Genomic DNA, 11790 nt, shown 5'->3' on the forward strand with positions numbered 1-11790 from the left:
ATGTCTGTCCACTCAGCTGCGAGAGCCATTCCCAGGCCACTGCCCATGGTGACCTCAGTGCCATAGGCCCCACGTGGCCACACCACCACTCTTGCTGTGATTTCCTCCTTTCTCCTACTTCTGTGCCCCCCACGCCCTTCGGTCAGGCCACCAGCTGAACCAGAAAACTAGAGTCACCCTCGGAGTCCTCATCTCCTTCATTGTCTGCCCTCTCCCCCCCCCGCCCACTTGCTCTCCCTAAATCCTTCTCAAATCCACACTGGCCTCTTGCTCCTTTGTCATGTCTTTCCTGACCACTGCAGTGGGTCAGGGAGTGATTTGTTCTTTCAGCAAGTGTCATTCTGGCCCCTCATATGTGCTCAGCACTGCTCTGGTGCCATTTTATCTTGAGCTCTGGGCTGCTGCTGGAGGACTCATGCTCACCTGCAGCCCAGAGAGCATCGACTCCTCACCCTGAACACCCTCAGTTCCTCCCTTGGCTCCCAGCCTGGGACCTCTGCTCCTTGGATGGACCCACCAGGTATGGATCATGTGGTCCTGACCTGCATTTTCAGTGTTCTCCCCTGCCCCTCGGCCCTCATGTTTGATTCTCCAGCCACAGCGACTGGGTCACTGCTCCTGAACACACTGTGCTCTGGTGACTCTGTCCTGTCCATACACCGCAGCCCCTGCCTAGAGCATTTTACCCTAACTTGTCTGGCTGCCAGCCCCTTTTGTCAAATGCTGACTCCTCTGTGAAGTCTTCCCTGATTTACCCAGGCTGACTTGAGGGCTCATTCTCCCATGTGATCCCCAGGCCCCACCAACAACCTGTGTGTTTTCTCATCTCCATGCCTGTGTGCTCCCTGGATGGGTGGCTCATTGAAGATGGGGACCACATCTGCTTCTTGTCCTATCTCTAGGGGCCAGCATGGGAAGGAAGGCATAGCGTTGAATAGGACACGGCCATCCTAACAGGTGTCTTTGATCCCCAGGAGGATCAAAGTTCCCCAACTTAGAGGCTGAAGACTTTATCTAGTAGAAAATAGAAGTAGGCTAGGGTTTGGCATAGTCTTCCAGGAAGGTTAGATGGATATCTGTTGTCTTTACCTCATGGGGAGAGCGGTGAGTCTCATGATTGTCCTCACCTGGCAGTGACGAAAAGAAGCTAGCACATGCAGCTGATAAAATGGCTGGGTACACAGAGGAAGCTGGGGTTGTTCTGATAGGTCACTGGCCCCCTCATTTCTCAGCCTTGGTGGGAGCAGGGGTTCATCTTTTCCTTAATAATTGTGAATAAGGCTGGGAGGGGAATCATCCCAGAGGGGGCCATGGCTCTTTGATGTCAGCGCTTGGCTTGGCCGCTCATGAAGTCCTGCTTGGGTTTAGGGACCATGGAGGGTGGGCTGCTGTCTCATCACTCCACTGCTCTCCTGCCTGCTGGGAGTTTGTTAGAAATGAGCTGCACATGATAGCCGTGGTCCATGAGGACAAGCAGTTGCCACCTTCTGCTGGGCTAGAAAGTGGGCAGAGGAAAGGCCCCACCCAGGGCTGCTGTTATGAGTTGAGTTGTGTAACTCAAAAAGATGCTATGAAGTCCTGAGCCACAATACCTCAGAACGTGACCTGATTTGGAACTAGGGTCATTGCAGATGTAACAAGTTAAGATGAGGTGGTACCGGAGTGGTGTGGGCCCCAATTCAGTCTGATCAGTATCCTTATGAGAAGAGGAGAGAGACATACAGGGAAGGACAGCATGAGGAGATGGAGGCAGAGACTGGAGTGCTACAGCTACAAGGCGAGGAACACCAAGGACTGCCGCCACCTCCAGAAGCTGGAAGAGGCAAGACCCTCCCCTCGAGCCTTCAGAGAGAATGGCCCTGCCGACACCCTGATCTCAGACTTCTGGCTTCCAGAACTAGGAGACGGGAATGGATACAACTGTGTGGTGTCTTTGGCGTGACCCTCAGCAGAGTTTGGAGGGACTGAGGGGTCGGTTTCTCCTTTCCTGGGACCCATAAGAGTATGTGGAGGAGACAGGAACAGTAAGTGGCACATCCACCTGCTGTTATCTGTGCCCGATGTGAAAGCCGATCCCCTTACAAAAGAATCTTTCTTTTGGACCTGCACATTTCGCCGACTTTGGGGCAAGGGGATGCAGGTAGTAGGGAAATGAATGCTATGTTTTGAATGAGAAAATCAAGGGCATCAGCAGAGGTGTGGTGTTTGGGAGGGATGTTCAGGTGAACACTGTGTGTATGCCACAGCAATTTCAATCACAGCCACTCATTTTTTTTTTTTAATTTGCAGCGTAAAATCCGCCAGAGCTACTTTGCTTCTGTTTCATACTTGGATACACAGGTTGGCCACCTTTTGAGCTCTTTGGATGATCTTCACCTGGCCAACAACACTATTGTTGCATTTACCTCAGATCATGGTAAGCATTTGGAAATGCCCTGGTGAGTCACTCAAAGTCTCTGAACTTTTCTGTGAAATGTGCTTTTCTAGATTGCCTTAAACATAGGCGTGTTTTCTTTTGGGAATCAGTGGTACCCTGAGTCTGGAGTCTCCGGGTGCTTTTATGACCACCTTATTAGTCCTGGGACCTCTCTCAGTGTCTCTGTGGGTCAAAGGAGCATGCTGGATGTTTGGGTGGTAGAGGTGGTGGGTGGAAGGAGCAGAGAAGCAACCCTTTTTTTCCTTTGTGAACTCCCACCCAGAAGCTCTCCTCAATCTGAGGCAGTTGCATACTAATGGCCCTTCTCAAAGAGCCTTCCCAGCACTTCCTACATCTGAACCCCAAGAGCCTTCTCAGATCCATACATGACAGCTTTTTGTGATTTTGGTTATTTCGTTACACGAAATCATCAATGTACAATCTCTATCTTTTTTTTTTAATATCGAAAGTGCTCAAACTTAAAAAATTTGGAAATTTCCAACTTGGAGTATTCAAATTATCTTTTGCAAGGGATATGTTAAATCAGGGTTAAGGGTTGTTTTTCATCAAGGATTTGGAATCAACACACACAAGAATTTGGAATCAACACACACACACACACACACACACACACACACACACACACACACACACACACACACACACACACACACACACACACACACACACACACACACACACACACACACACACACACACACACACACACTTGTCAATGGTATGTCTTCAAAATTGAGCAAGCTATCCTTATCGTTTGTTTTGTGCCACAGTTTCACAGTTCATTTTTTTGGTGGTACACACCCAAAAGTGAAAACTTGAGCTTTGAGAATTTAGTCAAGATAGGTGAGCACAGGACAAGGCAATGGTGACACAATATCTGTCGGGGTCCCCGCCTAGTCAAGAATGAGCCCATCTCAGCAGGGAAGGTGGGTCTGTGGGGAACACACTTGTCCCTTGGAGCTGAACTGAGTTACATATTGCTAGTTGCTTTCTAAAAGAAGATACTTTAGTTTGGGAATTTAATAGATATATGTATTTTTCCTTTTGAAGGTTTCCTCATTCAAGATAAATGTCTAACTTCAAATAAAGCAATATTCAGGTGAAATCACCTTTTTTTGTGGTAATTCTAGAGGAATTTCTTGTAGGTGATGAGTTTTTGCTTCCTCTGGTTTTTTCCAACAGGAAATGAAACAGTGTCTAAAATGAACTGTAGCTGTGATGTGATTATTCGTTTTCTGTCATTTTATGCTTTTTATGAACCAGGGTGGGCTCTAGGAGAACATGGAGAATGGGCTAAATACAGCAATTTTGACATCACTACTCGTGTGCCCCTGATGTTCTATGTCCCTGGAAGGACGGCTCCACTTCCGGAGGCGGGCAAGAAGCTTTTTCCATACATCGACCCTTTCGATTCCTCGGAATTGATGGAGCCAGGTATACCAAATGCTGACCTGCCTGACAGTAATAGCTCCTTTAGTTTATATAAATCCCTTTACCAAATCATGGCCTGGGGACTTACCCTGTCCACTTTTCAGCCCACCGTTGGCATTTACTGCACACATTTCCTGGGCACTTCCCACACTCTGGGTCACAGAGGAGTGGCAGGCCCAAAGTAGACAAGTATGGCCTCTGTCCACGAGGAGCCATGGAAGGCAGGGGTGGGAGCCAAGACAAAGGAGCAGGAGGCATCCGCAGGATGGGGAGGGCTATCCTAGAGGTGACAAACAGCTGCAAGAAGGGGACAGCAGACTCAGACTCTGCCCTGACCCCCCACCCCAGTCCACAGATGAGCAGAACTGCATTACCTACTTCTGGCAGGGACTCGGCCCTTTGCGAGGGAGACATCTGCCGTTTTGGCAGTTCATCAGTCTAGTGAACCACTAGATCTGCAAAATTAGGTGATTCTCCTTCTGCCCTCCCAGACAGTGAAGGGCAAGTTTACTTTGAGTTCCGCGTGCCAGTCCTTTCGAGCTTTGAAAACAGCATAACCTTCTCTTCTCTAGGTTGAAATCCCCAGTACTTAAGCCGTTCCTCTCAAGATAGTGTTAGACCCCCGTGGTTATCCTGGTCTCTGTCTTCTAAAATGCTCAAGTTTGAGAAAGCACTTCCAGAAATGTCCCTTACACAAGATCCCCTCCCTGCCACACTGGGTGGGTTGGGTAGATTTTAGTGAGTTGTCTCCCGACTTGATAGGCACCAATGCAGACACGAGGCATGTACTTCAGATGACATTTGCTGTTTCTGGAGTGCTTTGCCCCCTTTCTGGACTTCTGCATTTAACCCATCTTTAACATCTACATGCTGCACTTATATTGATTCCCGTTTAAATTTTTCTGGTTTTGGACCATCATTCTGGCCTTTCTGGATCTTTCCAAGTTTGCCTTCTAGAAACTTCTGTTGGCAGGTGTTCAGCAACTTATAAATTCATATAACTGCACTGTCTTCCAGTTTATTTCCATATTTTATGTCTAGCATAAATCTCTTGCCTGAGCTTCGGACTTGGATTTCCAACAGCCTGTCACACCTGGCTCGTCTCACCTCCCCAAAGCTGAACTTCTGACCTTTCACTTCAGACCTTTCCTTTGACACTCTTACCCTTCTCAGAAAATGACAGTAGTCTCTCAGGCCAAAAACTTGTGGAGTCGTCTCAAGCCTGTCTTTCTCTCATATTCCATGTGATATGCAGTGCATCCGAAAGCCTGCCACTTTCCATTCAGAATCTGTCCATCGCATTTCTCACCATTTCACTGCCACCATTTTTGCTGGATTAACTGCAGCAGCTTGCTAAAGTCTCTTGGCTGTGCCCTTGATCGCCCAAAGATTTTCATCCTCGCAGTATCCCAAGCGATCCTGTGAAAACCCAAGTCAAATTCTGTCATAGCCATACTCTGGAGCCTCCTGTGCTCTCCCATCTCACTCTGAGCAAAAGTCCTTACAATGGCTGACAAGGCTTGACGTGATCTGGGGCCCTCCTTAGCTCCTTGACCTCATCTTTTTAGAAGGTCCCCGGCCAGTCGTCTTGTTCAGTGGCCTGAATTTGTGCAGTAGTCTGCATTTGTCTGATTGCTATATCATGACGAGATTCAGGGTAAACATTTTGACATAGGCAGTGCACATGAGGTTGTGTGCTACTGTTGTATCACATCAGGGGCACTTCCTGGTAGCCTATGCCGTTATTAGCAATGCCAAGTTGACTCAACTGGTTAAGGTGGTCATGTCAGCCAGGTCTTGCCATTGTAAAGGTAAAGTTTTAAAACATTATTTTTACTTTGCTTACAAATCAAATGTGTAGGAAGTAAAATTAGGCAGTGTAGAGAAAACCTTAAAGATCCAGAAAGGCTAGAATGCTAGTCCAAAGCCAAGATACATTTGAATAGAAATCAATGGAAAGTGCAGGAAATAGACTTTTAAGATGTATCAACCACAACGAGATATCATTTCACATTTATTAAGATAGCTGTTATCAAAATAAACAGAAAAAACAGTGCTGATGAGAATGTGGAGAAATTGGAACCTTCAGACATTGCTGGTTGGGAATGTGAAATGCTGCAGCCATTGTGGACAATGCTTTGGTGGTTCCGCAAAAAGATAAAAGTAGAATTGCCATATACGTGACTCAGCACTTCCACTCCTAGTTGCATATCCCACAGAACTGAATACAGGTATTTAAACAAAAACTTGTACGCAAAGTTCAGTTTATTATTCACAATTGTCAAAGGATAGAAGCAACCTAACTGTTCATCAACAGATGAATGGTTGAACAAAATGTGGTGGAGAGACAGCAGAATATTATTCAGCCTTTAAAGGGAAGGACAGTCTGACCCATGCTGCAACATGAAGGCACCTTGAAGACGTTATGCAAAGTAAATGAGCCACTAACAAAAAGACAAATAGTGTATAATGCACACATCTGTGGCACCTAGAATAGGCACATTCATAGGGACAGAGGGTAGAATGGCTGTTGCCAGGGGCTGGGAGGAGGAGGAAGTGGGGAGCCACTGTTTATTGGGCACAGGGTTTCAGTATGCAGGATGAGAGGGAGCTGGAGATGGGTGGTGGCGACGGCTGCACAATGTGAATGTGATCGATGCCCCTGAACTGGATGGACACTTGAAACTGGAGAGGGCAGCAAAGATTCCGTTGTTTGTATTTTACCACAGTGAAAAGAGAGACATGAAATGCAGACACCCGGAGAGGAGCGATCTGCAGCGTGGTCCTCTGAGACGCGGGATGCCCTGTCCTCCACAGACCTTTACCCAGTGGCTTGGGCCTCCACTGACAGTCCTCGCTCGGTTAATGACACACCGATGGACCCAAATGAAGTAGTCTTTAAAAGTGCAGAGAGGCTGAGGACACCTTCAGTTTGCATCCTGTCCTTGTGTGAGGGTCTGAGATGGCATTGCTCCTAAGATTCTTATGCTAAAAGTACACATTGTAAAAGAAATCGCCAGACAGCCCGTGGAGCCCAGACGGGCTTCTTTACGGAGCCAGGCAGGGTGCGGTCTGCTTCTGTGCTGTAACCGTCGCTGGGTCTCTTCCTCCTGCAGGCCGGCGAGCCGAGGACCTCGTGGAACTTGTGTCTCTCTTCCCCACGCTCGCGGGACTTGCGGGACTGCGTGTGCCACCTCGCTGTCCGGTTCCCTCGTTTCACGTGGAGCTGTGCCGAGAAGGCCAGAGCCTTGGGAAGCATTTCCGACCCCATGACCTGGAAGAGGATCCGGCCCTCCACGGGGATCCCCGTGAGTCCATTGCTTATAGCCAGTACCCCCGGCCCGCAGACTCTCCTCAGTGGAATTCTGACAAGCCGAGTTTAAAAGATATCAAGGTCATGGGCTACTCCATACGCACCATAGACTACAGGTTCACTGTGTGGGTGGGCTTCAGTCCCCATGAATTTCTGGCCAACTTTTCTGACGTCCATGCAGGGGAACTGTATTTTGTAGATTCTGACCCTTTGCAGGATCACAACATGTATAATGACACCCAAGGTGAAGACCTACCCCGATTACTGGCACCTTGAGTTGTGCCGACCACAGAGGGCGTGTATATAATGTGCCCCCTTCCCGCTGGAGAGAGAAGGACTTAGAGCTGGTTCCTTTCTGATTACCCACAACACCGGAAGCAGGCGAGGGCTGGGCAGTCACAACACGCAGCGGCAGTTGGGCCTTACAGTCTGTAACAGCCCAACTTCGGATTGGGTCTTTATTGATTTCTATTTAGTAATTGAACTGGGGCTAGGCTGAACCTTTTCTTTCGTTTTCCCAAAAAGCTCATTTATTGAGTGAATGAGTACAGAGTGAGCTAACTAAAATTGTCAGACCTTTAGACATACCTTGATGTCATACCTTTAGACATCAAGACCGTAATAACCAAACATACCACTGTACTCAGGAAACACCTTAATTATTTGTGGAGCTTAGTGCATTTCAAAAAGTAAGCATATATCAAATTAGGTTTCACACTGTGTTCCTGGTTCTTTTGTTTACAATTTAATAACATTCATATGTATCCCAGTATATTAAGGATATTACTTCAACCTGTAATCCAGGTTTCTTTATAAAACGTAAAGTGAAATAATAGTGCTAGACGCCATGGCCGTAAAGTCTTGATCCTTAACTTTTGTTTCTAAAATTGTAAACTTTCAAAATCTAAACTTAAAATATACAAGAAGCGAGTAAGGTGGAATTTCTACATCAAATAATAAATCATGCTTAGTAAACTAGAGGCATGATATGTATGGGGAATTCAGTTAAACATTCTAGAGATTTTCTGGCCCAAATAATAAGGTATTAGCCAATAATATAGCCCTTGAACCCAAAGGCCGTCTGTTAAGAGGCAGTGTCAGTTACAATGGGAAACATTTAACGGCGTGACTGTATCCACGAACTGAGTCACTCAGACCCTGTTAGCATTCTCCTTCCTCGGCGATGGTTGGCTGCAGGCCTCCATTATCCAGGAGGCAGCAAATATTCTGCTCTTAATTGCTGCTTAAAGGCAACATTAATTTTATTAAATCTTACGTTATTTTGAGAATTTCGAAGGCTTTTCATTAGTATAATATTAGGTCATTTCCGATCTCCCAGAACATCGTTCTGTATTCCCTAAATACATGTGAAAGTAACCAGCAAGGCAAATGGCTGTGGTGAGCTTTGCTATGTCATCTTCAGAAGGATGGAAAGTTCACAGCATTTTCACAGTACGTCGAAGCCGGTCAATTATCAGGAGTCACCAGAAGAGTCCAGAGCTTTCTGTATAAACATTGACTACAGTCCTGTTTCAAAGTGAGTAATTTTAGGAATTCTGTCTTTACAAGTGCTTCAGTGTTTCAAGGTAAATATCGGTGAAGGGAGAATAATGGCAAATCAGCTCGAGTTGCTGCAGGCCATTAAATTGTGACCAAAAAAGACCAGAGGTGGTATTACGTGACTACTTCAAGTCAGTCAAAATTAAGAATTCCCTAATCAGCCTGCAACCGAGGTATACATGATAACACGACGATCTTGTAGGTAACTGACCTAGCGTCTGGCCATAAGAATTTCTACCTGAGCAGTGAAGGCCCTGTTCATGTCTGCCGACGCTGACGATGGGCTCCCTCGCGGAAGCCTCACTTTTACGTGCAGACGGCTTCCCTCAGCCTTTTCTTTCCCCATCTTCATCCTCTTGTGGCTCTTGTCACTTCTGCTAAGATTTTGACAGTCCAGTCGGTAAATTCCTCATGAGGCGCTTCCTGCGCCTTTAGCTGTATCTCCTACTCCACAGTTATAGTAAGGTTTAACACAGGGTTTTATTTCACGTTCGTTTGCCGCTCCTGTTGGCTACAGAACGTACTCCTTATCGCTTTCTTTCTTGCTTTGTTTCTTGAACAGTGTTAGCATCAAAAATCTCAGTTCTGCTCTTGCCGAAGTGATGAGCTGAACCATGTGGGAAGAGAATGAAGTGACTTGCACGTAGGATGTGCAGCTGCCATTTTGGCAGTAATCCACCCGTGGGACCAAAGCGACATCTGGCTCTGGTCTCCATGGGGCGCTTTGGCTAGAAGTGCTTCTGTCTTCTCTCCCCTTCGTGAGGGCATAGCCTCAGGATGCTTCAGCTCGCCTTAGGTCGTAGCTTTTCTTGGCCTCTCTTTACAAATCTCTCTTGTCGGAAACCAAGAAGGGTGCATTTCACATTCAGGGGCACGCTGCTCCAACTCCTCTCACGGATTATGGTTGTTTTTCGTGTTTCCGACACTGAACCCAATTTAGAGCCGGATCGTGCTTCCTTTTGCCTGTCTCTGACACGCATTGGGATGAGCAGCCACTTTCTGGTTTCAGATATCAATGCTGACGACATTTCTCATCTTGACTTGACTTAGAGAAGCCACATCTTTGCTGCTTCACATAACTTTTCTCCTATGCCACTGAGCTGGGCATCTTTTATAAATGGTTCCCCAGCCAGTTTATTTGCAGAAAGCCCCATTTCACTTCAGCAAGAGTTGTTTTATACAATCTAGTTGAAAGCAGAACGAGCGATCCCCGAAATTGTGAATGGCCTTAAATCAGTGGCTCACAACTGTGAGCGTGGATCGGAACTACACCAAGGGCTTGGCAAATCAGGGTGTTGGGCCCTTCCCACAGAGGTTCTGATTTAGTACGTCCGGGCTGCGGCTGGATCATTTCATTTCTTATGAATCACACTGCTCTCCTGAAGACCACAGTTTGAGAAACACTGCCTTACATGCGTGCCGTCCAGCAGCCACTAGGCACATGCGATTTTAAAGTAGTTAGAAAGAGAAACATTTCCAAAGCATACTCTCAGTTGGACTTGCCACACTTCACGTGCTCAATAGCCACATACGTGTGGTTTGTGTCACCATATTGGACAGCACAGCTCTAGGAGCTTTCTGTCGTGGCAGAAAGTTGATTTCACGGAGCCGCCCTAGGAGAACTCTGAATTTCAGCTGGATCCACCTGGCTTTTGGCAAGGCCCTCCTGTAAGCCTCTTTTCGACCCTGTGTTTGCCTGCAAAGACGTGTCCAGAGGTGAGTGACGTATGTTCGGTCTCAGCCTACCATAGGAGTTCACTCTGGCAATCAGCCTCTTCCTCTCCATGCCACAGCCATCGCCCCAGCCTATCCCAAGTAGTTTACCCGCCCCTCCTCTCTCCTCCCTGGTCCCTAAAGAATCCATGTGTCTTCCTGAAGTCCCTCTTTGATCCTGCCCTTTGAGAACACCGTTAGTGCCTACTACCAGGTCTGCACAGACCTCCACTGAGAAATCAGCGTCTTCCCTGACTCCACGAAGCCCCTTTCCTCGGCCGACCAGTTTGCACACTGGTCCCACACTCTCCTGTGCCGATCCCTACCTCCCTGTCCACCCCTAGGTTGTCCCCTCCTCCCTTCTCCATCCTTCCATGACCATTCTTCACATCCTGCTCCCATGCCCCCACCTCTGAGAGGCTGAGGGTTTGTGACTCTAGACTGTGTCTTGGGATGAAATGACATCACCGAAGAATCTTGTCATCCCCTTACTCTAAAAACAGCATGTATTTCCCGATCATAACATTGTGTTAATTGTATAAAAATTGGAAAACAGAAATTTAGTAACAGGTCAGAAAACACATCAGTACTTTACCCCAATAGTCACTTAATGTCATCTTTGGGGTGTGTGTGAATATTTTACATTGTCGTCATCACACTGTGTGCTTTATCATGCAATTTTATATTCTCGTTTTTTCACTAAGTAATATATGTGGTCATTACAGATTTTTGCAAAGATACTTTATACTAGCGGTAATATATTTTATCGTGCAGTGTTTATCATACTTTACCTAACCTTCTTTGGATTATTGGAAATTTATGTGATTTCCAAATTTTCGGTATTGTAAATAATGTTCTGATGAACAACTTTGTGAATAAAATGTTTTTATGTATTTCGAATTGCTCCCGTAGGATAGTCTCTCGGTGCCAAGCAGTCAAAAGCTTCTCTATTTCTCTCCTTTCTCTACTCTCCTGCTACCTTAGGGAAGTAAAACTGAAAGTAAAGCAAACAAGTGTACAGATAAAAACCATAAAAAGCAATCAGCCAACAACAGCATCATCAAGAACAACAAGAACAAATCCACCCCTAACGATAATAGATGAAAGAGGTATCCTGCTTAACCTTCCGATTCTTTGCTTCTTGGTGACCCTGATCGTGTTCTGTCAGTATGATTGCTGGGTCTCTGTATTTCCAGTGTGTACATTCACCTTTAGCTTTTGGTAGTGGGTTTCACTTTTTAAGCAAGCAAACAAATTGCTTTTTTCCTATGTCCCCCACCCCTCCCGGTCTTTTCCTGTTAAACACGGAGACCCCTCCTAACCTGGAGACCGAATA

General features: G+C 46.5%; 1 protein-coding gene across 1 annotated transcript in view; it reads left to right on the plus strand.

Moving 5' to 3' along the window:
• The window catches only part of IDS (iduronate 2-sulfatase), a 22754-nt gene extending 11400 nt beyond the window's left edge, over window positions 1-11354 (plus strand). Inside the window, exons 7-9 of the mRNA XM_006913408.3 lie at window positions 2290-2416; window positions 3701-3871; window positions 6985-11354. Coding sequence (XP_006913470.1) covers window positions 2290-2416; window positions 3701-3871; window positions 6985-7457 — 771 coding nt within the window. The 3' untranslated portion in view covers window positions 7458-11354. The remainder of the gene's footprint in view (window positions 1-2289; window positions 2417-3700; window positions 3872-6984) is intronic.
• The last annotated feature ends 436 nt before the right edge of the window (window positions 11355-11790 follow it).

This window comes from Pteropus alecto, unplaced genomic scaffold, assembly GCF_000325575.1.
Source record: "Pteropus alecto unplaced genomic scaffold, ASM32557v1 scaffold275, whole genome shotgun sequence".
NCBI classification, from domain to species: domain Eukaryota; kingdom Metazoa; phylum Chordata; class Mammalia; order Chiroptera; family Pteropodidae; genus Pteropus; species Pteropus alecto.